General features: G+C 46.0%; 1 protein-coding gene across 3 annotated transcripts in view; it reads right to left on the reverse strand.

Annotated features, from left to right (window-relative positions):
• RNF111 (ring finger protein 111) overlaps positions 1-24,841 on the reverse strand; it is a 103,342-nt gene that overhangs the window by 25,158 nt on the left and 53,343 nt on the right. For all 3 annotated transcript variants that reach the window (XM_075345719.1, XM_075345718.1, XM_075345720.1), the window contains exons 4-10: positions 21,574-21,737; positions 20,884-21,066; positions 16,104-16,423; positions 5,624-5,873; positions 4,448-4,820; positions 4,243-4,368; positions 1,119-1,245 (exon numbers count right to left, since the gene is read on the reverse strand). In XM_075345719.1, coding sequence (XP_075201834.1) covers positions 1,119-1,245; positions 4,243-4,368; positions 4,448-4,820; positions 5,624-5,873; positions 16,104-16,423; positions 20,884-21,066; positions 21,574-21,737 — 1,543 coding nt within the window. The remainder of the gene's footprint in view (positions 1-1,118; positions 1,246-4,242; positions 4,369-4,447; positions 4,821-5,623; positions 5,874-16,103; positions 16,424-20,883; positions 21,067-21,573; positions 21,738-24,841) is intronic.

Below are 24,841 nucleotides of genomic sequence, written 5' to 3' on the forward strand. Positions count from 1 at the left end.
TGCCTGAGAAGGGGACAATAAGAAGGGAGAGGTGAGTGGTTACTAGTAACCTGCGGGGACAATGGGGGGCAAGCGGGGGGGGAACTGTTGACAAATATTTGGCATGTAGTATATGGGAATGTAGTTTTACAGGTGTGGTATATGGGGGGGGGTGTAGTATATAGTGGAGTAGTTTTATAGGGTTGTAGTGGTGTAGTATAATACAGGTGTATATAGGGGTGTAGTATAATACAGGTGTATATAGGGGTGTAGTGTATTACAGGTGTAGTATATAGGAGTGTAGTATAATACAGGTGTATATAGTGATGTAGTGGTGTAGTATAATACAGGTGTAGTATATAGTGATGTAGTATATAGTGGCATAGTATATAGAGGTGTAGTTTATTGCAGGTGTAGTGTATAGGGAGGTAGTGATGTATATTACAGGTGTAGTATGTGGCGGGTGTAGTGATGTAGTATATGGGGGTTGTGTGTGTATAATATATAGTAAAACCGAGTTAAATATATTAGTCTGGCCCTCTAAAACCATCCCAATTTCTCATGCGGCCCCATGGGAAAATTAATTGCCCAACCCTGATCCACACAGTAGGCAACAGAAGCAGCTTTGCATATGTAGCATAGGAGCTGCACTAAAGTTGGTGGAATCCAGCCACCTGCAGGGCAGTGCTTGTAAAGCTCTATACAGAACAGCTTGCAAGCGCTTTGCCTTCTACCTGGGGGCTCAGCGACCTATGATATACTGAAGCTGTAACCAGTAGCCTAGGCAATCAGTAGTTACTAAAATGAAAGGATTCCTCCATTATTGAGAATGGAGGGTTATTAAGTAAATTCCACAGTTGCTTGTTTTGTGATGTACATTGCAATTTGTCTCCCACTTATAATGTACAGAAAACCCATTTAAAGCAACTACATCATATATACACCATGCCATTAAGTAATTTCCTAGCTTAAAAACTAGTAATGGTATTACCCTGACAATACAGTACCATTCACAAACAGATATTCACTAGATAGAACATCTGACTGAATAATATAGACAGGCGCTGTATGATTGTTCCTACGGTATGGAACACCTAATCGCTCTTGCATTATATACAATCACAGTGAACAGATCTTACCATTAAGGGTAGGGCCCCGAGCTGTAAGTGGTGGAGCCTTGGAGGCGTATGGTAGTGAGATAAATGGGGATGTAAGGGACTGGTTTGGTAGGGTGCTGCAGTCACTCCAGTTTCAATTGCTATTTCCCTGCAGGAGTTAAAAAGAAAAATCCATTTACAGTATATCCTCGGTACAATAAAGAGTAAAATATGACCACAATATCACATCTTCATGGACTTATTACAATTGGCCTCAAAATGCAATTAAGGGGACCTGTCTGCAGGTTTTTGCCCTTATATTGTTGCCCCTTTTTTTCTTCATTTAATCAGCCAGATGAATCCAGAGATATTGGCCTTTATTTAATACCAAGTTTCATAGCCTTTACAAGGGGGTGGGGCTCATATGGTAAATAAGCAGAACAGTCCAAAAGACATGCTGACCAGAGAATCCTGTGAACCCCCTTGTAAAGACCATATGGGAGATAAGAATACAATAAAGGAATATCAGAATCATCCACCCGCTCCCAAAGTGTTTATACAGTCATGTTGCAATCTCTTGCTCCAAGACTTAAGGCCCCGTCACACGAAACGACGTATCTAATGATATATCGCAACGTCGTTGCGTGTGACACCAACGAGCGACTGTTAACGATGGAAAATACTCACCAAATCGTCCATTGTTGACACGTCGTTCATTTTCAAAAAATCGTTGATTGTTCAGGATGCAGGTTGTTGGTCGTTCCCAAGGCAGCACACATCGCTACATGCGACACCCCGGGAACGACGAACTACAGCTTACCTGCGGCCGCCGGCAATGAGGAAGGAAGGAGGTGGGTGGGATGTTACGGCCACTCATCTCAGCCCCTCCGCTTCTATTGGGCGGCCGCTTAGTGCCGCAGCCCTTAAAAAAAAGGCGGTTCACCGGCCACAGCGACGTCGCTAGGCAGGTAAGTCCGTGTGACGACTCCGAATGATATTGTGACCGCGGGCAGCGATTTGCCAGTGAAGCACAAACGACGGGGACAGGTGCGCTCGCTAGAGATATCGCTGCGTGTGACGTGGCCTTAAGAAATCGCTTTTTAAATAATCTGCAATGATGTAAAGTGCTCTAAAAGTGTCAAAGCACTTCCCAAGCCTCTAGCCTTCTGGGCTCTATGCCCTAACCATCCTCAATAACTCTGCTCAACTGACAGGCGAATGGTTTTACTACACAGAAAGCTGTCAGTGAAGCAGAGGAAGGTGGGTAGGAAAATAGAGCGGAGTAGGCAGAGGCATGGGAAGTGCTTAGACACGCCCAAAGCACTAAAGCTTCATTTGTACATGTATTAAAACAGTAATTTTTCAACCAAGGAGGAACAGATTGAATCAGTAAAGGCATGGAAGACATGTTCTTTCAGATAACATGATGATGTAAACACTTTTCCACAGCATCCAGTAGAGTAACATCTCACACACTTCCTAGAACGGTCACAAGCTCAGTGTTATTGCCACAGCTCATTACATTGAGGGTTCTACATGCGGAGCTACTTTACATTTTTTGGATTTGGAGGGCAGCTAGTTATCTGTGGAATTATGGCAAGAAGGAAATGTTGAAGGAGTCCAGTGACAAATTTCCATGCATGTAAAGGTATCAGAACCATCAGGTCACCAGAAAGGAAAATACTATTGCAGGGGTGTAAGGGAGAAAGGGTGTGTGTTTGTGTGGGGGTAAGATGTGTGTAATGGTCCCTAAATCAAGACCCGGACAGGTTTGTGGGATTTAAAATAACGCTGTCAGCGAATGACCGCAGCATTTCCGAGACATTAATATCGATAGCGCCAATCACCGCAGTTACATAGCTGCCATCTGCATTTAACAGTTTTGTAAACCTATACACTTCATATCAAAGTCATTAAAAAGGTGTTCTTTAAAAAAAAAAAAAAAAATATCAATTCTATGACTCTTCTAAATATAAAATGAATCAACACGAAGACTCCATCTCACATAAAGAAGAAATCTGTAAAATACAGAATTTTATTAATATGGTTAAAAATAATTAAAGTATATGTAAAAAGATGCATCACTAAGGGGCCACCAGCATCAGAAATTATAAAACAACAAAAAAAAAAAAACAAAAAAAAACATGAAGCCTTTAATGCCACTGCCCAAGGATGAGCCGGAGAGGTATTTAGAGAGCCACTTAAAGGGAGTTTTCCCCTAAACAAAATTTGTAAAGTTCATTTTATTCAACAGATCTTGGAATAATTATATTATTATTAAATTATTAATAAGAATTTCCACAATTGGAGGTTAAAAAAAAAAAAAATAAATAAAAAAAATAAAAAAATACCTGTGCCGAGGTAATCTTAACCTTTCTACATTTTGTGTAATGGCCGTATCTGTCCGTACAGGGACATAGTCTGATCATACCACAACTCCTTAGCAGTGGGACACAAGAGGATATAGATATTACAGCATGGGATCATAGCAGATTCTTTTTGTGAGTTAAAACATTTCTTTGCTTGTTTTTTAAGACATGATTTACCTCAATGAAATTATTTGCAATCTCCGAAGGATAAACCCCCTGGAAGAAGCAGACCAAAAAAACTTGCGTCGGGGTGGAGGGCTACATCACCAGGCACTTTATAGCAGTGAGTCACTGTACTTATTTTGGACACTTTTTGTTACCTTAGTACTTGAATTGAGTTGGTCATTTAAGTGGCTCTCTAAATACCTCTCTGGCTTATCCTTAGGCAGTAGCATCATAGGCTGCATATATTTACATGACCAGGTGGTTCACATTGTTAGTACTTCGTGTTTTCTAACTTTATTGCCATAAAATTGCCTAGATTAAGCTGTATTTATTTATTCCTGTTCTAATATATTTGTACATTGAATAGAAAGCTATATACTGCTCAAAAAAATAAAGGAAACACTTAAACAGCACAATAGTATTTTAATGTTCCCTTTATTTTTTTTGAGCAGTATACGGTCATAAGTTTTGGTGTTTCATGTGGTTGCCTCCTAAGTGAGGTGCCTTTTTACACATTTTTAATATATTTTAATACAATCCAGTTTTATTACTATTTATAGTTCTCTTCTTTATGTGAGACTCATTGCTATGGGTCTCCGTGTGATTTCATACTTTCTATTTAGCCTACTTACCAAGCTGACCGTTCAGAAGCTTGCCTGGGCAGAGAGGACATAGTTTGTGGCACATGAATATGGCGTCCGTGTCCATAGTTTGGATGCATTCTGTGCGGATGTGGTGGTGGACGTTCATGAGCACGCCTAGAAAGCAGACCAGAATTAAAAAAAGTGTTTTTCTCTTTTGGACTTCAGAACTCCCAATAATATAAGTGTAACTTACGTTGGATGTTGTATCAGGCGTCGCCTTTGAACTTCCATCCTCTGGATAACTTCATGAGGGTGTAATCTCTGTGTTGCAGGTGCTGTTGCAGAAACATGATGGGACAAGGACTGATGGGAGGTGGAAAGATGCTGAGACAGCGGGGCAGTAGCACTTGTAAAGTGATGGGATGGTGGAGGAGGAGGAGGAACAGGATGCGTGGATGAAAGGCTGGGGAGGGATGGATGGAAAGGGGGCACTGGGTGAGCAATCACATAGTCCATCTGAGGAGGTGGTGGAGGGGGTGGTGGTGGTGGCAGCTGCGGTGGAGGATTGGCATGTGAATGAGGACAGGCTGATGTTTGGTGGTGGAGAGGTCTTGAAAGTGATGCGTCTAAAAAAAAAAAAGCGAAATAAAATGAGATTATTAGTAAGCAAATGGCTACAGTTCAATAAAGCACCCACCAGGAGGTGGGGTATAACTATAGGACACCTAGCAAGCCAGTAACAAATTGTCCATGTAGTCAGCATGCAGAAAGACAAATCAAGTGAAAGTGAAGCATGTGACAACTGTTAGCTTTTGTTTGGGCTATGATCACAAATGTGAGCGGGTAGCTTTGCATGACCTCAAGCCAAGTCTGTAGTCTCTGATCGCATAGATAATGCCGGCCAAGTAATCATAGGCCAAGCTTGGGATCCCGGAGCGGAAGGAAATTTGCAGAGATACTCTCCATCTCTAGAAACTACTTATCTGGACGATGAACTGGGGTCGCACAAAGAAATTCGCTCAAATTTAATCGTTTCAGTTTACAATGGAAACCATTGCAGAATTTATAATGCCCTCTATGCCAGGTAGCTGGCTTCCATAGGCCACAAAATTCATCACAAGTGTTATTTTGCCACTTTTTGGCTCTTTGAACACTGAGGGGCTTTGCTCAGCAAAAGGTGCTTAATCAATAAAATGTAATAAAGATACTAGGGTATGATGTACTCCAGAATAATGGCGCACAGTGAAACCAGAACCTATGCCAGCTCATGGATGGCATAGATCGTCCTTTTCTAGTGTACGCCTGCTCACAGTATGTGCTTTTGTTTAGTAGACTAAGCAGATCTAGAAAGTTCAGCAAGACAAGAAAAAAAACCCAAAACAACAACCAAGAAAACAGCAATTCTGCAAAACCAGCATTCAATACCTACATGGTGCATGCATAAAATGCCGACAGGAGGAGAGAGTAGTCTGGGGAGGTGGCTGTGTCTGGGCTACCAAGCTAGGTCCATAGCCATCAATAGCCATAGTTTGGGCTGTATTGGCAGTTGACTGATGTCCATAAACTGAAGACCGTGAAGATGAACCAGGACAGCAAGGGTCAAAAGCGGAGGTGCTATGAAAGCTAACACTTCCGTGGCTTCTTATACCATTATTGCTCAGATCCACAGGCAAGGCTTGCTGTAACATGAACGGTATAGACAAGAGAAAAAACAAGAACAAAACTGAATTTGCACAAGCATGAAATAATCCTCTGGCATACTGCAAACATCTTAGTATAAAAATGAAAACATATAAATAGATTCTAATGTGCAGTACTGAAAGGTGGTGACAAGAAAAAAACTAGACAATTTCTCCATTGATGTAATAGTAATATAAGCGCCATTTCAAATACAGTGGAACCTTGGATTACGAGCATAATTGGTTCCGGGAATGAGCTCTTAAACCAAGCTACTCTTATAGCAAAGCAAATTTTCCCATAGGAAATAATTGAAATGCAGATAATTTGTTCCACAACCCAAAAATATTTACTGTATTTATACGCACTTATTACAGCAATACAAAATACTGTGCTGTATTCATAAAATTACAGTAAATACTGTACAGAAAAAAAAATTAAACTGCTCGTTAGCTTACAATAGAATTGTTGGTGCGCAGGAGATACACTATAAAGAGAAAAAAATGATGTACAAATATGACAATCTTTATTCTAGTACAGAACACAAAAAAAAACCCCACACCAAATCTATTCTCCCAAAAATAAGGGCAGAGCTAAACCAAATGTGGGGTAGGAATACTGCCCAGGCAATTACATTACAAGCAATGTGCTTGCACTGGTTAATAGACAAAGTACAGTACTGTATCCACAAATGCAAACTGATAGATATGCTATATGGTGTATACTGTACTGTACACTGGTATACTGTACAGAAAGTTATCTCCAGTAGGTTTGCACAGAGCGGCTCCGAGCGCGATGAAAATACGTTTTTGCTCTTATTGCAAAACATTGCTCTTAAACGAAGTTACAAATCCTTGCTTGTCTTGCAAAACGCTCTCAAACCAAGCTACTCTTAATCCAAGGTTCCACTGTAAAAAGGTAATTTCTACAATTTGAAAAGCTTGTGTTTTCTCTATAATTCTATCCATTTGTGTCTCCATCTGTTTCATATAGTCACATATAATATTGCAACAAGAAAATCGATAAGACTTTGTGCTCATGCCAACCTCTTCAGAACACATGACGTACTAGGTACGTCATAGATCGTGTCAGGTTAATCCCTGCCTGCTGCCTCAGGCAGCCATCGCTGCACGTCAGCTGATATGAACAGCTGACATGTGCGGCTATCAGGCACGAGTGGATCCAGGACCCACTAGCACCTTTTAACCCCTTGCACCTCACTGTCAAAATGTGACAGTGAGATGAAACAGCGCGCAGCAGTAAGCACTCACCCGGCACCATTGGAAGTCACGTAATGTGATCACGTGGATCCGATGGTTGCCATGGTAGCAGAGGGTCATGTGAGGACTCCTGTAGGTACATGAGTCACTTCATCTTTCACCCGACTTGCTGCTGAAAGTGAGAAAAAGGGGAGCTTTTCTGCTTGTCTCAGCTGTGATCAACAGAAAGAAGGGAATTTTGTTTACTTACCGTAAATTCCTTTTCTTCTAGCTCCAATTGGGAGACCCAGACAGTGGGTGTATAGCTACTGCCCTCTGGAGGCCGCACAAAGAACTACACTTAAAAGTGTAAGGCCCCTCCCCTTCTGGCTATACACCCTCCCGTAGGAGTACAGATTCCTCAGTTTTAGTACCAAAGCAAGAAGGAGGAAAGCCAATAACAGTTTCAAAAACAAATTCAATCCGATAACACGATCGGAGAACTTAAGAAACAACATGAACAACATGTGCACCCGAAAAAACGAAACCCTAAGAACAAATAGGGCGGGTGCTGGGTCTCCCAATTGGAGCTAGAAGAAAAGGAATTTACGGTAAGTAAACAAAATTCCCTTCTTCTTTTTCGCTCCTAATTGGGAGACCCAGACAGTGGGACGTCCAAAAGCAGTCCCTGGGTGGGTAAAAAGATACCACATGAACGGGCTGTCAGACAGCCTCTTCCTACAGGTGGGCCACCGCCGCCTGAAGGACCTGTCTACCTAGGCTGGCATCTGCCGAAGCGTAGGTATGCACTTGATAGTGTTTGGTAAACGTGTGCAGACTCGACCAGGTAGCCGCCTGGCACACTTGCTGAGCCGTAGCCTGATGCCGTAATGCCCAGGACGCACCCACGGCTCTGGTAGAATGGGCCTTCAGTCCAGATGGAATCGGAAGCCCAGCAGAACGGTATGTGTGAAGAATTGGTTCCTTGATCCACCGCGCCAGGGTGGATTTGGAAGCTTGCGATCCCTTATGCTGACCAGCGACTAGGACAAAGAGCGCATCCGAACGGCGTAGAGCCGCCGTGCGAGAAATGTAAATCCTGAGTGCTCTCACCAGGTCCAACAGATGTAAACCCTTTTCAAATTGGTGAACTGGATGCGGACACAAAGATGGTAAGGTGATATCCTGATTGAGATGAAAGGAAGAAACCACCTTGGGAGAAAACTCTGGAATTGGACGCAGTACTACCTTGTCTTGGTGAAACACCAGGAAGGGAGATTTGCAAGATAACGCCGCTAGCTCGGACACTCTTCGAAGAGACGTGACCGCCACAAGAAAAACTACCTTTTGTGAAAGCCGAGAAAGGGGAACCTCTTTCAAAGGCTCGAAAGGCGGCTTCTGGAGAGCAATGAGAACCTTGTTCAGATCCCAGGGTTCCAATGGCCGTCTGTAAGGAGGAACGATATGACAAACTCCTTGGAGAAACGTGCGTACTTTAGAAAGCTGTGCCAAGCGCTTCTGAAAGAATACGGATAGCGCGGAGACTTGACCCTTAAGAGAGCTAAGCGACAAACCTTTTTCCAACCCAGACTGCAGGAAGGAAAGAAAAATTGGCAATGCAAATGGCCAGGGAGAAAACCCTTGAGCCAAGCACCACGCTAAGAATATCTTCCACGTTCTGTGATAGATCTTAGCTGAGGATGGTTTTCTAGCCTGTCTCATTGTGGCAACAACCTCCTGAGATAAACCTGAGGCCGCTAGGATCCAGGACTCAATGGCCACACAGTCAGGTTCAGGGCCGCAGAATTCAGATGGAAAAACGGCCCTTGAGACAGCAAATCTGGACGGTCTGGTAGTGTCCACGGTTGGCCTACCGTGAGATGCCACAGATCCGGGTACCACGACCTTCTTGGCCAATCTGGAGCGACGAGTATGGCTCGATGGCAGTCGGACCTGATTTTCCGGAGAACTCTGGGTAACAATGCTAGAGGTGGGAACACATAGGGGAGTCGGAATTGCGACCAATCCTGAACCAAGGCGTCTGCCGCCAGTGCTCGGTGATCGTGAGACCGTGCCATGAAAACTGGGACCTTGTTGTTGTGCCGTGACGCCATCAGATCGACGTCCGGCGTCCCCCAGCGGCAACAGATCTGCTGAAACACGTCCGGGTGAAGTGACCATTCTCCTGCGTCCATGCCCTGGCGACTGAGAAAGTCTGCTTCCCAGTTTTCCACGCCTGGGATGTGAACTGCGGATATGGTGGACGCTCTGCTTTCCACCCACGTCAAAATCCGTTGGACTTCTTGAAAAGCTTGGCGACTGCGTGTTCCCCCTTGGTGGTTGATGTAAGCCACCGCCGTAGAATTGTCCGACTGAATCCGAATCTGCTTGCCTTCCAGCCATTGTTGGAAGGCTCGCAGGGCAAGATAGATTGCTCTGATTTCCAGAACATTGATCTGCAGGGTGGACTCTTCCAGAGTCCACATCCCCTGAGCCCTGTGGTGGAGATACACCGCTCCCCACCCTGATAGGCTCGCATCCGTCGTGACCACTGCCCAGGACGGGGGAAGGAACGACTTTCCCTGTGACAATGAGTTGGGGAGAAGCCACCAACGGAGAGAGTCCTTGGCAGTCTGAGAGAGGGAGACAGTCCTGTCGAGGGACGTCGATTTCCCGTCCCATTGGCGTAGGATGTCCCATTGTAGAGGGCGCAGATGAAACTGCGCGAACGGGACTGCCTCCATTGCTGCTACCATCTTTCCTAGGAAATGCATGAGGCGCCTCAGTGAGTGCGACTGGCTCTGAAGGAGAGATTGCACTCCAGTCCGTAGCGAGCACTGCTTGTCCAGTGGAAGCTTCACTATCGCTGATAGAGTATGAAACTCCATGCCAAGATAAATCAGAGATTGGGTCGGGGTTAGATGAGACTTTGGAAAGTTGATAATCCACCCGAAACTCTGGAGAGTGTCTAGTGCCACCTTCAGACTGTGTTGGCATGCCTCTTGAGAGGGTGCCTTTATAAGCAGGTCGTCTAGATACGGGATGACCGAGTGACCCTGCGAGTGCAGAACAGCTACTACTGCTGCCATGACCTTGGTGAAGACCCGGGGGGCTGTTGCCAGACCGAAAGGTAACGCTACGAACTGTAGGTGTTCGTCGTGTATGACGAAGCGTAGGAAACGCTGATGCTCTGGTGCGATCGGCACGTGGAGATACGCATCCTTGATATCTATTGATGCTAGAAAATCTCCTTGAGACATTGAGGCTATGACGGAGCGTAGGGATTCCATCCGGAACCTCCTGACTTTTACGTGTCTGTTGAGCAACTTTAGATCCAGGACGGGCCGATACGATCCGTCCTTTTTTGGGACCACAAACAGATTGGAGTAAAAACCGTGACCTTGTTCCTGAAGCGGGACGGAGGTCACCACTCCTTCCGCCCTTAGAGCGGCCACCGCCTGCAACAGAGCATCGGCTCGGTCTGGTGGTGGAGAAGTTCTGAAGAAACGAGTTGGCGGACGAGAACTGAACTCTATCCTGTACCCGTGAGACAAAATATCCCTCACCCAACGGTCTTTGACGTGTGACAGCCAGATGTCGCCAAAGTGGGAAAGCCTCCCACCGACCGCGGGTGTGGGAATCGGAGACCGCAAGTCAGGAGGACGCCGTCTTGGCAACGGTTCCTCCGGCTGTCCTTTTTGGGCGTGACTGAGACCTCCAAGAATCTGAGCGTCTCTGGTCCTTTTGAGTCTTTTTTGACGAGGCGAATTGGGACCTGCCCGGTCCTCGAAAGGACCGATAACCAGACTGACCCTTCCTTTGTTGGGGTTTGTTTTGTCTGTGTTGCGGTAAGGATGAGTCCTTACCCTTGGAGTGTTTGATGATTTCATCCAAACGCTCTCCAAACAATCGGTCACGAGAAAAAGGCAAATTGGTTAAGCACTTCTTGAAATGAGAATCTGCTTTCCAATGTCTCAACCACAGGGCCCTACGCAAAACAACGGAGTTGGCTGACGCCACTGCCGTGCGGCTTGTAGCGTCAAGAACAGCATTAATCGCGTACGACGCGAATGCCGCCATTTGCGAGGTCAATGGTGCTACCTGCGGGGCACATGCACGTGTGACGGAGTCAACTCGCGCAAGCCCGGCTGAGATAGCTTGGAGTGCCCATACGGCCGCAAAAGAAGGCGCTAATGACGCTCCAATCGCTTCATAGATGGATTTCAGCCAGAGCTCCATCTGCCTGTCAGTGGCATCTTTAAGTGCCGCTCCATCTTCAACTGCAACCAAGGATCTAGCTGCAAGCCTGGAAATTGGAGGATCCACTTTTGGACACTGGGTCCAACCCTTGACCACCTCAGGGGGAAAAGGATAGCGTGTATCTTTAAGCCGTTTAGGAAAACGCCTTTCAGGATAAGCGTGGGGTTTCTGGATTGCGTCTCTAAAGTCAGCGTGGTCCAGAAAAGTGCTTAAAGTACGCTTAGGGTATCTGAAATGGATTCTCTCGTGCTGCGAAGCTGACTCCTCCACAAGAGGAGCTGGTGGGGAAATATTTAACATCTTATTGATGTTAAATATAAGATCATTAACTATGGCGTCACCATCTGGTGTATCTAGATTGAGAGCGGTCCCAGGATCAGAATCCTGATCAGTTACGTCCGCCTCATCACCCATAGATTCATCTCGCTGGGATTCTGACCATTGAGATGAATGTGAAGGCCCGTCATAGCGAGCCCGCTTAGGCTGCCCGGGGCCATCGTCCGAGTCAGAGTCTTCACCCTGAGGTGTATATGCCCGTCCCGGAGCTTGGAGCTGAGGGGGACCAGGGGGCAATGATTGCACAGTGTCCGTGGCCTGAAGTACAGGCCTAGCTCGCAATGTGTCAAGAATTTGTGACATAGTGAGAGACATTCTGTCAGCAAAAGCTGCAAACTCAGTTCCTGTCACCTGGACAGCATTCACAGGTGGTACACCCTGGGTCACGTCCAGCAGAGGTCCCGACTGTGCAAGCGCCGCAGGGGCCGAGCACTGCACACAATGGGGGTCCGTGGAGCCTGCTGGTAGAAAAGTCCCACAAGCGGTGCAGGAAGCATATAATGTCTGTGCCTTGGCACCCTTGCGTTTTACGGACGACATGTTGCTGGCTCTCTGCAATGTGAGAGAGTCTATAGCCAAAGGGCGCCCAGCGCTATGCAATACAAAGTATTTGTATAAACAAAATACTAAGAATAATACTGGCACAAGAGGGGGCTTACCGCCCGCTGAATAGCGGGTAAGAGGCTGCAGATTCCCTGTCTGGGTCTCCCCGGCTCCCCTCTGCAGCTCAGCGTGTCAGCAGGAATGGCTGCCGGCGTCTGTGGAGAGGGGCGGTCCGTGGGAGTTCCCAAACAAAAGTGCGGGAACAGTGTCCCCTCTGTGCCGATTGTGAGGGCTGGAGTATGTAAAAACGACTCCAGCCCTCAGCGCTGATGCACTGGCCAGCGTCCCGCCCCTCTCCTGACTGGCAGGTCTGGGGGCGGGAACGAACGGAAGCAGGCCGCAAAAGCCGGGGACTCGAGTTATCAGCGCGGCCGCCGTAAAAGCGCGGGCCGCGCTGAAGTCCCCGGCGCACCACAAGTGTCAGCCGCGCCGCAGTCCCAGCGGCCGGCATGACCGTTCCTAGACGTGGCCAGCGTCCCGCCCCTCTCCTGACTGGCAGGTCCGGGGGCGGGAACGAACGGAAGCAGGCCGCAAAAGCCGGGGACTCGAGTTATCAGCGCGGCCGCCGTAAAAGCGCGGGCCGCGCTGAAGTCCCCGGCGCACCACAAGTGCCAGCCGCGCCGCAGTCCCAGCGGCCGGCGCGACCGTTTCCCGCTAGTGTGCCTGCTTCAGCGAAGCTGAATGAGGCCTGGCACAAGCGCCGTAGCGCTGATGTCCCCCGGCGCACTACAACACCCAGCAAGCTGCGGTGTGAGCGCCTGCACGGGGACACAGAGTACCTTGAGGATGCAGGGCCATGTCCCTGATGTACTCCGCTCCATCCAGCATCTTCTCCAGGGGCTGTAGATGGAGCACGGTCTCAGTGCCTGGAGACCGGTAAATCCCACTTCACCCAGAGCCCTGTAAAAAGGGATGGGGAAGGAATCAGCATGTGGGCTCCTGCCGCCGTACCCGCAATGGGTACCTCAACCTTACAAACACCTCCGACATACAGTGGGGTGAGAAGGGAGCATGCTGGGGACACTATATGTGTCCTCTTTTCTTCCATCCGATATAGTCAGCAGCTGCTGCTGACTAAAAACAATGGAGCTATGCGTGCGTGTCTGACCTCCTTGCGCACAAAGCTAAAACTGAGGAATCTGTACTCCTACGGGAGGGTGTATAGCCAGAAGGGGAGGGGCCTTAAACTTTTAAGTGTAGTTCTTTGTGCGGCCTCCAGAGGGCAGTAGCTATACACCCACTGTCTGGGTCTCCCAATTAGGAGCGAAAAAGAAAGAATGAGCGATCAGACTGCTGATCCTTATAGCCCCCTAGGGGGATCTAGTAAAATGTAAACAATTTAAAAAAAAAAAAAAAAAAAAAATCACCCAAATATACACATTTGGTATCCCCGCATTCAGAAATGCCTGATCAAAATATAAAATCAATTAATCTGATCGGTAAATGGCATGGCGGCAAAAAAAAAAAAAAAATCCAAAACGACAAATTTACGTTTTTTGGTTGCTGCATATTTTGCGCAAGATGCGATAACAGGCGATCAAAAACGTAGCATCTGTGTAAAACTGGTACCATTAAAAACGTCAACTCTAGACAAAAAATAAGCTGTCACTGAGTCATAGAGCCCGAAAAATCAGAACACTACGGATCGCGGAAAGTGCGCTTTTTTTGGACAATTATTTTTAACCCCTTAGAAAAAAGTAAAAACTATACATGTTTGGTGTCTACAAGCTCGTACCGACCTAAGGCATCACACCAACATCAGTTTTACCATATAGTGAACACTGAATAAAATATCCCAAAAACTTTCGGATAGTCACACTTTTTTTTTTTTTTGCAATTTTCCAGTACACTATATCGTAAAACTAATCGTTTCATTCAAAATTACAACTCGTCTAAAAAAAAACAAGCCCTCATGTGGCAAGATTGATGAAAAAGTAAAAAAGTTACGGCTCTTGGAAGGGAGAGGAAAAAAGCCCGGAAAAACAGAAAAATCGCCCTGGGGTTAAGTGGTTAAAGCGCACCAATCCCCAGGATTTTCCTATATAACCCAATGCCAGTGCTATACTGGCACTATCAGACGGATTCTATACATACCTTTAGTTGTCAGCTCGGATGTTTAGGTTTTGAAAACACAGGCAAGTAAAGTTTGTACAATGAGCAGCTTTTTAAGTGGCAGCAGCTGTCAATCAGCTGATAGCTGGGGTGGCTTTTCAAAGTGATTCTTGCCCGCCTACCTCTCGATCCTACCCCTGTTATTTATGCTAAATATATTATAGAATTGTTTTACTAAGTTACTAGAAAAACCTGTGCTGATGTCCTAAGGCCACGTCACACTAAGCAACATCGCTGCTAAGGAACGACTTTTGTGACGTAACAGCGATGTTGCTAGTGATGTTGCTGTGTGTGACATCCAGCAACAACCTGGCCCCTGCTGTGAGGTCGTTGGTTGTTGCTGAATGTCCTGGACCATTTTTTAGTTGTTGCTCTCCCGCTGTGAAGCACACATGGCTGTGTGTGACAGCGAGACAGCAACAACTAAATGTGCAGGCAGCAGGAGCCGGCTTCTGCGGACGCTGGTAACCACGGTAAACATCGGGTATCCAAGAAGCCCTTACCTTGGTTACCCGATATTTAGCTTAGTTACCAGCATCCGCCGCTCTCACACTGCCAGTGCCGGCTCCCTGCTCTCTGCACACGTAGCCGGAGTACACATCGGGTAATTAACCCAATGTGTACTGTGGCTAGGTGTGCAGGGAGCCAGCGCTAAGCGGTGCGCGCTGGTAACCAAGGTAAATATCAGGTTGGTTACCCAATATTTACCTTAGTTACCAAGCGCAGCATGCTTCCACGCGGCGCTGCTGGCTGGGGGCTGGTCACTAGTTGCTGGTGAGATCTGCCTGTGTGACAGCTCACCAGCAACCCGTGTAGCGACACTCCAGCGATCCCTGCCAGGTCAGGTTGCTGGTGGGATTGCTGGAGCGTCGCTTATTGTGACATCTCACCAGCGACCTCCTAGCAACTTACCAGCGATCCCTATCAGGTTTTATCGTTGTTGGGATCACTGGTAAGTTGTTTAGTGTGACTGGGCCTTTACTCATGTGAGCAGAAAGGGCAGGGCTTCAGCCAACAGAAAAATAATGTTGCTTCCTAGTATCATATGTTGGCTGAGGCCCCACCCCTTCTGGACACATTGGTATGACATCAGCAAGGTCCTTCTAGCCACTTAGTAAAAGATTCTTTAATAGCATTAGCATAAACAAACAGCTGGAGGACTGGAACCACTATGAAACCCCCCCCCAGCTATCAGCTGATCGGCAGCTGCTGCCACTCAAAAAGTTGCTAATTTTATAAACTTTACTTGCTTGTTTTTCAAAACCTATACATCCGAGCTGACAACTAAAGGCATGTATAGAATCAGCATGATAGTGCCAGTATAGCACTGGCTTTAGTTTATATAGGAAAATCCTATTGATTGGTGCTTAAGTATTTGGTGCAAACATTTCTGCATCTCTTCGTAGGAAAAAAGGCAGTGTAAAAGACGATCATTTTGCACATACGTTTTTGGTGTAGATTTTTCCCCACTTTGTATGGTTGAAATCTGCAGCAAAACATGCTGTATGAGTTGAATTGCTGCAGATATAAATCTGTAGGGAGAAAATAAGCAATGTGTGCATGAGACTTCAGGAATCTCATTCACTTTGCTGCTATCAAAAAACCGTATAGGTTTTGTGACAAAACTGTGCAGAAAAAAGAAAAAAAACAAACAAATACAACGTATGCACGCAGACTACAGAAATGATCCACAAACAAAACAACAATCTCAAGAATTCTTACCGGGTCATGGTAGGTGGATGAAGAGCTGCTCGCTGCTCCACAAGGTGGAGGGACAGGGGCATTTCTTTCCACGGGACAGTGTGCATCCGTGAAGGAAGGAGACAAAGGAACGGTGGGGTGAGAACTGTGATGATGGTGGTGGTGGTGATGTGGAAAGTGATGACTGTGCGTTGGATAACAAGTTGAATGTGGATGTCCTAGGACATGGGGATTCTGAGATGATCCACCACAGGGTGAATGTTCTGGGCAACAGGATGGTAATCGTGGCATTGCTGGAGGGCCACCATCAGCAGTTGTGCCAGTAGTCCTTCTGGTGTCATCTACAAGAAGGAATATATTTAAAAAACAAAAAGCTAAAGGAATACTTTAAAATCTCTTACAAAGCGTTGTGTGTCACTTAGCGTTATGTTTATTCATGGCAAGTTTCGTTGGGTGTGATCATTTTTTAAGGTCCCTTTACACACACTACAGGTGGAGGGTTTGGTTGACAGTCTAATATGCAGAAGAGCCTCCAGACAATCTTGACAGGCTAGTTCCGTCTTCCCCTGAAAATTTCTGTAAGCTGATACTTCTATTCTCGGCAAGATGAGAACCACTTAAGTGTGGCAACCAGGGCTGTGGAGTCGGAGCTCATTTTGGTGGAGTCTGTATAAAATGCACCGACTCCGACTTCTAAAATATATAATAAATTGGGGACAGTAGTGCAATGCAGAATGTGCTGAATATTTTACTAAATAATAACATTTAGTATAATGCTTATATTTAAGTGAAAAAATGTATTGTAGTACAATGTGAACATCAGACATTTAATTATTTTTATGATACAATAATCAAGATATTTAGATAGAACAAAATATATTCATTGGAATACAACTTTAAAAACACAAAAAAAACTAATTGTAAATATGTAATAATATATATTACACACAAGATATATGTAATCTACTGTATATTAAAGTGTATTACATATTTACAATTTATTACAGCTTGTGTTCTAAAGTTGTATTCCAATAAATATATTTTATGTTCTATCCCAATATCTTGATTATTGTATCATAAAAAATTATTAAATGTCTGATGTTCACATACACATGTTCATGTATTACAATAAATTTTTCACCTAACTATAAGCAATATATGTAGGAGTCTGAGTCGGAGCCGGTGCAAGAGAAAATGAGGAGTCGAGTCGAAGGTTTGGTTTACAGACTCCACAGCCCTGGTGGCAACGGCTCTCAGAAATCAGGAATATGGCACTAGCCAAGATGTAGATTAGAAAGGGAATCTGTCAGCAGGATTTGGCTATTTAATATGAGGTCAACATAAGGAAGGAGGCTGAAAAATGGATTTTAAGGAGGAGTCACTTATTAGGAGGTGTGCTGTTACAAAAGAATGTGTGTTTTGTCAGCACACCTGAATCCTGGTCCAACCCCACGCCCAGCACTGATTAGCAGCTCACTGTGAATCGAGAACATTGACACAAAGCTGAGGAGTGGGTGGGGTTAGCTACAGAACTCTGCTACATCTTAAAACTGTCACAACTGCTGCACCCATTAAACCAAGTGATATACTGCTGGATTCAGGGCCTCTCTTCCTACATTATGATGGAGGTAGCAAAAACTTAGTGGAAGTGCTTTTTTAATGGGAATCTGTCAAGTTTTTCATTCAATAAACGTTTGTGAATGTGCATGTATCGTAGCGTGCGTGACGTCACCCCTCTGTGACCCAGAAGTGGCTTTAACTATGCAAGTCTATGGAGAGTCAGAACGAGGCCCCATAGGCTTACATAGTAAAAGTCTTCCAGCTCACACAGTATATAGTGAGACGGCTAGTCAAAACTGCAGTGCCATCGCTGAAAAGGAGAAAGTAACGGCACTTTACAACAGAGAAAGCAGCAGCAGTAGGTGAGTATATTATCACTCTCACCCTACGATCATAGGTCATGTACCAATGTGATGAGCTAGCACTCGTTACATAGAGAGATTAACAATGTTACTGACCCAAGTGGGCAACACATTATAAAATAAACTGGCAAAAAGAACAACAGGCTGAGCCCTTTGTTTCCTTGGAGGAGGGCTACCAAATGTGTTTAATCAGATTCCCTTCTATGAAAACAAAGTGCCGTGTTAATGTGATTATGCAGGCTAACTGGAGTGGAGGAATATGGCAATTGCCTGACTCTCCTTACACATGCTCTGCAAAGATGTGCATACATAGTATGTTGATAATGGGGAGAGAGGAATATGATGCGGCCAAATATCCAACAAACAACAACATGTTAAAGGGAACCGGTGAGGTGCAATATGCACAGAGAACCTCGAGCAGTTCTGGATGCATATTGCTAATCCCTGCCTAACCGTCCGTGTATACACTAGCATAGATAAAGGGATCTTTAGAAAAAGTATTCCTAAAGATCTTTTACCGTATGCTAATGAGTGAGGGCACTAGTCGCTCCTCATTAGCAGGTTAGTATACCCCTGTGGGTGTGCTAACATGCTAATGAATACGCAGCGTCACAGGATGATCTCACTCACCTCTCCGCCGCCATCGCTGGATTTCGGCTCAGTGCACGTCCCTGGAGTTTGTGGTCATGTGCTCCACTTCAGTCTGAAGGCGAGACGCGTACACCCGGCTTCATAGTGCCCCAAACTCCGGGGTCATGCGCAGTGAGCCGAAATCCAGCGTCAGGTGGCGATGGCGGCGGAGAGGGGAATGAGATCATCGTGTGACGCTGCGTATTCATTAGCATGTTAGTACACCCACAGGGGCATACTAACATGCTAATGGGGGCGGGGGGGGGCACTGGCCGGGGAAGTAACGCCCAGGGGGACTAGTCCCCGCGCTTATTAGCATACAGTAAAAGATCTTTAGAAATACTTTTTCTAAAGCTCTCTATGCTAGTGTATACAGGGACGGTTAGGCAGGAATTCGCAATATGCACCCAGACCTGCTCGTGGTTCTGTGTGCATATTACACCTGACAGGTTCCCTTTAAATTCAACAAGTCTGATCCTCCCCCCTGACCTCCCCCTGACCTCTACCCCATGTCCATTAGATGATTGGCCAGTCTTGCCAACTATTACCAAATGGGTAGAAACACATTAACAAGCCCACCACAGCCGTAATCCAGATATTAGATGGCTTTACATGTACATAAGTTGCCTTTCGTACATTTCTAGACGCTTTGCTCAAATTATCTATTAAGTGCACTAAGTGGACGTCCATCTGGCAACTTAGCAGTTTAGATCTTCAGTCACAACTGCCCACTGTATACAATGATCGGAGTAAGGAAATATATAGCAATCGCTAACATCCATTATACACATGACAACTCTGGCTCTGATATATGATATTCTGTAGCCATCTCTGTGGGTGATGCCAGATAAAGATGTGTCGCCCCAGGGATGCTGTTCCTCTTCAGGGACGCCACAGGGTTTCTTCAATATGTCAACAGGTACTGTTAATTTTGGATATGTCGTGACGCCACTCACGGCTTGCGGTCAGGGATGTGGATGGCTGCCGCTGCAGGTTTTACGAGCTTCTGGGGCTGATGGGGGTCTGCAGCCAGATGATGTAGCCTCCCGTGAGTGAGGCAGGCCCCAGGGCTCGGGTGAGCACAGTAGCGGGTCCCAGAATAACACAGGCTGATCCCAATAAGTCTTTAACTGGTTTTTACTCAGATGTTATGGTGAGCTGACCCGGGTGATGCTGCGATAAGCCAGGTAGAACCAGGGCTCCTTCGGGCCAGTCTGAGGGTAACCTGTTAGCTCGCCTTCCTAGCACTTCTGTGTTCGGATAACCCCATGACGTGAAGTACCATGGGGGTCTATCCAGGGAGTCGCAACTGCCTTTTCTCCCCTGTGTTTGGCCCGTTTGCCGGCAGCGTGGACCAGGTGAAATGGCTCCAGGCTCTGTCCCCTTATGGGTCCCTGCGTTGCTGTTGAGGCTTGAACTCTGAGAAGTTTGTGAGATACTTGTAGTTCCCCTCACTGACAGGTTTAGCAGATAGTTAAACTCGAGTCTGCTCTAGGGACCTGTTCCCCGTACGTGCCTAGTCACCAGGGGCTCCGTACTCTAACTACCAAGTGACCGTTCTCCCCCGCCAACTGTTACTACCCTCGTGCAGGGTCTGACTAGTGGCTGCGTGCGTATTCCCTAGCAACCGCCGCTCACCACTACCAGACTGGCTCGCTCCCCTCCTTTCCTGACAATCTCTGCACTTTCTAGCTCCCAGCCCCTCCACTACACCCCTTGACAAGAATTGAAGGCCAGACCCCTCTGGAGACTGCCCAAGGGTCCCATCTAATGGTGTGGGAGAACTGGTTGCTATGTGTCTGTGCGTACAAACCTCATTCTGGCCCTTAGGATTACCTGGAAGTACTGTCCCAGCATGGGTGCAGTACTCTGTGGTGCCCGACCAGGTCAGGGGCGCCACACAAACAGGTTCTTGGCTCCATGTTCCTCAGGCACATAGAAAGCATCTGGTATTCTCTATATCAGTGTTCACAACTCCAGTCCTCAAGGCCCCCCCCAACAAGGCACGTTTTCAGGGTTTCCTTATCTTCAAAGTATGTATTCACTTATAAAAGCTGTGACTTAAGCTTTAGATCTGGCATTGTACATTGGTTACCGTTGGGCAGGGGAAGGGTCTGCATATGGGGACAGCATTCACTTTTTGTCTATTGTGTTAATTTTGAAAAATCTTCAATAAAAAGCATTTGATTTAAAGAAAATGGAATTGCTGTCAGTAAAAACTGATACTTCTGTGCAGAAAACAGACTTACCCGCAGTCACTCCTGTTATACTGTTACTTGATGGGACAGTAGAAGCTTCAGGAATCGATGTCTGACCCACCGAGGGTCCAGATACCGCATCAGAGGCCGGCTCTGAGGTAGACGAATCACTGGAAACAGTGCTTACAGGCTGAGACTCTGTTCTGCCAGAGGTAGTTGGCACAACTGTAGGATCTGTGTTATAAAAAATATATATTACACAAACAACTTATGTAACAATACCAAATTTAAAAAGGGGTTGTCCAGGACAATTTTACTTTTCAACCAGTAGCTTAAGCCCTAAAAGGCAGGTAGATGCTAACTACCCGCATGTGCTGTCCGGCACAGTGGTCTGGGACCTCTTACGCCGATTCACTACAATCGAGCAGCCTTCCTCTTCCGGGCTGCTCTCTCGACCTCATGTTGACTGACCGCCGAATCTCTAAAGTTAGCAGAGCAGAAGAGAAGCTGCTGCTCCGACACCGTGACCTCAGTGGAAGCCACAAACGCCAGAAGCAGCAACCTGTGACCACTCGGAGTCGGCAGTTAGCAACTACCTCCCATTCTTGGACAGAGATAAAACTATGCATGCATGTAGGTAGTCTTCCCTTTGCTGTCCCATAAAGCCATCAATGGTCACCACTGCATTCACCGTGAAACGGTGATTCGGATTCCCCATCTACATAAGCAGGGTAAACATACCATCTTCATCTACAGTCAGGTCGACAACTTCAGTTGCGTTTTGCCTTAGAGGCTGAATCACAGTGGAAACTCTACTGCGACTCCTGTGCTCCTGGGATCTTCCAGACTGTGAACTTGAACTTTGGCCCCAATGAGATCGAGAGTGTCCTAGCGAGGAGCGAGACCTATGAGAAAAGAAAAGTGCCCGACGTTAAAGATCTAGAGCTAAGGTGTTGTGAATGAAGACAGTGTGGATAGCTTAAACATAGTAAACAGATATTAACATTTCTAGTGTGATGCAATTGAAGTAGGGCAGCTGCGAAGAGCTGGCAAATGATAGTCTAGACTCTGCATGTGGAATGCACTTATCAGATGGCCTTCAAAATGGCAACACATACTACGGTATATAGTCATAGTTAATTCTGCTGGCCTGAAATGAGGTTGAGCTAGAATACCAGACCAACCAGTTGTCGAGGGCTAGTGCTGTTCCCGGAATAAAAAGCTGCCTTTGTTCAGCAACCTCATACAAAAATAACTCTTAGCGCCCAATTCATCAAGGCCAGTAATTTGCTCACTGGTCTTGATAAGAGGCCATGCTGGAGTCAAACATACCTGATTTAACAAGAGGTGCACACCTCTTCATAGATCTGAAGCATCTGACTAGTGTTGTGCACCTCTGAGCTAAAGCAGAAATCTTACTCTAGTCAGTGACTGGAGTGAAATTTCTGGCAAACAGAACGACAGGTCACCATGAATTACAAGAACCGTGTTGTCATGTCCCATTCCCAGCTAGGTCTATTTTGGTGGAGCTGGACTAAAACTAGTGGGAAAATGGCAAAAGTTGGTTGTTTTTTTGTGGGTTTTATGTGACTTTTCCTCCCCTTTTTCCAAGACCCTTTTTTCTCCCTTTTAGATTTTTCATTGCTATAGCAGTATGATCGCTTATATTTTAAAGGACAATTGGTAATTTTGACGGCCACCATTAAGTTTACCAATGCACTGGAAAAAAAAAAAAAAAAAAAAATCAATCAAGAAAAAAAAAAAAAGTTTTCACAATTTTTTTGGGTTTTCTTTAAGGCTGCTTTCACACCTCCGGTTTTAGCAGTGCGGTCAAGGCGGCTCTAAAACCTATGCAACGGATGCGGCGACAATACCGCATCCTTTGCATAAGTTTTTGACATGCGGCCCGTCTGGTTTTTGCCAGTTACGGCACGCTACTGAGCATGCGCAGTGGAAAAGACGCATGCGGCGGCCATAGGCATGCATTGCAAATCGCGCTGCATCGGATGGATGTGGCGTGATGCGTTTCTTTTTTGCCGGACAAAAAAAAAAAAAAAAAATTGACAGACAGCGTTCCATCCGGCCGCCGCATCAGCTAAATCTGCCGCATGCGGCAAAAAACGGACCGAACGCAAGCCCATGCGGCACAATCCGGCACTAATGAAAGTCTATGCAAAAAACCCGCAACCGGCGGCAAAAAAAAAAAAAGACAAAAACAGTTGCGTTTTTTCTGCAAAGCGCCGGATTGTGCCGCACAAGAAAAAACGGAGGTGTGAAAGCAGCCTAAGCTACTGGCAAAATGACTTCATTGAGTAGAACTAAAAAAAAAGTTTGTTTTTTTCTACTTTAAGTGTTGAAAAATAAATTTGGACCTAAAGTAAATAAAATATATAGTTACGTGTCACCAGTCACCATTTTCATAGACCTGCAAATTTGGAAAGGCTTCTTCTTGTGTACAGAGCATGCATATAATCTATATATATTATATAATATAATCTATCTATCTTTACGATGACCAATTTGGATTAAGTTACATTTTGAAAGGCCTGGACTTTTATGGACATGGAGGAAGACCAAGATGGCGGTGACGGCCCCTTCAGCAGGTCCCTGGCTGTCATAACTAGTGAGGGTGGAGCATGTTCACCACTGCTCGTTACTCGATGGAGCATCAGGTTTCTCTGACGTGATTCTTCTACTGAGCCCAATTGAAGTGAATTGGAAACTTGAGCTTTTTTAAACTTGGGTGCTCGAAGGATCAAATCGAGTAATGAGCTGTGGCGAGCACGATCACCCGTCATTAAGCATAACCCTTCGGTTATGAAGCTGGTGGAAGTTGGTGATGGTGTTAGGCTGGAAACACATTTATGCGTGTAAAATCAGTCCGACTTGCCTGAAAAAAAACTCGCCCGATTTTAGTTCACGTTAGGTCAGTGTGCAATGCAAGTGCTATGCTTTTTTTTTTTAATTATTTAATGACTAGCAGAGCGTGTGTAATGCGTGTTTGATGCGTATGGGATCCCTTTTTTCTATGTCATCTGCCATTCAGCAGAGCTGAATAGTCGCTGACAGCAGACACAGACAGAGCCGCATGATCAGAATGAACTTCACCCGACTTCATTGTCATCCTGCGGCTGTGTGTCGCGTCCTGAATAGCGGTCACCCGTGAAGGACTCACCGGTGACCGCTAATCCCCTGAGTGACTGAAGTGAGCAGCGCGATTAGCGCTGCAGTCACTCAGGCTACCCGCGGCTAGCTGGATCCTCCACCAGAGACCGCAACTCACCTGTGACTTCATCGCCATCACTCGGGCAACCTGCTGTCACAGTTGGAGGATCCAGCGGTGGCCGCGAGTAACCTGAGTGACATCATCGCTGATCGCGATACTTACATCAGTTGCTGCGTGGAGCTGACAGGAGCAGCGGTGTTCTACTGCAGCTCCTGTCACCTTCATGTAGCAGAGTTGGAAGCGACGCGGGACCTCCGTGGATTACACCGGAGCTGGAAGGGTTTTTGGGGCTTGATAAAATAGTGAACGAGGGTATTTGTTAGTGTTTATTATTGCAAATAAAGGATTTTTTTCACTGTGTGTTTATTAACTTTAAAATTACCGGTTAATCATTGGGGGTGTCTCAGACGCCTGCAATGATTAATCTAGGACTTCGTGGCAGCTATGGGCTGCTGCCATTAACTCCTTATTACCCCGTTTGCCAACGCACCAGGGCAAAACGGGAAGAGCCAGGTACAGTCCCAGAACTGTCGCGTCTAATGGATGCGGCAATTCTGGACGGCTGCTGGCTGTTATTGTTAGGCTGGGGGGCTCCCCATAACGTGGGGCTCCCCATCCTGAGAATACCAGCCTTCAGCCGTGTGGCTTTACCCTGGCTGGTATTAAAATTGAGAGGGACCGCACGCAGTTTTGTTTTTTTTTTAATTTATTTTACTGCATGATAGAGACCCACCCACCGGCAGCTGTGATTGGTTGCAGTGAGACAGCGGTCATTCATCTTGG

Source organism: Anomaloglossus baeobatrachus, chromosome 4 (assembly GCF_048569485.1).
Source record: "Anomaloglossus baeobatrachus isolate aAnoBae1 chromosome 4, aAnoBae1.hap1, whole genome shotgun sequence".
NCBI lineage: Eukaryota > Metazoa > Chordata > Amphibia > Anura > Aromobatidae > Anomaloglossus > Anomaloglossus baeobatrachus.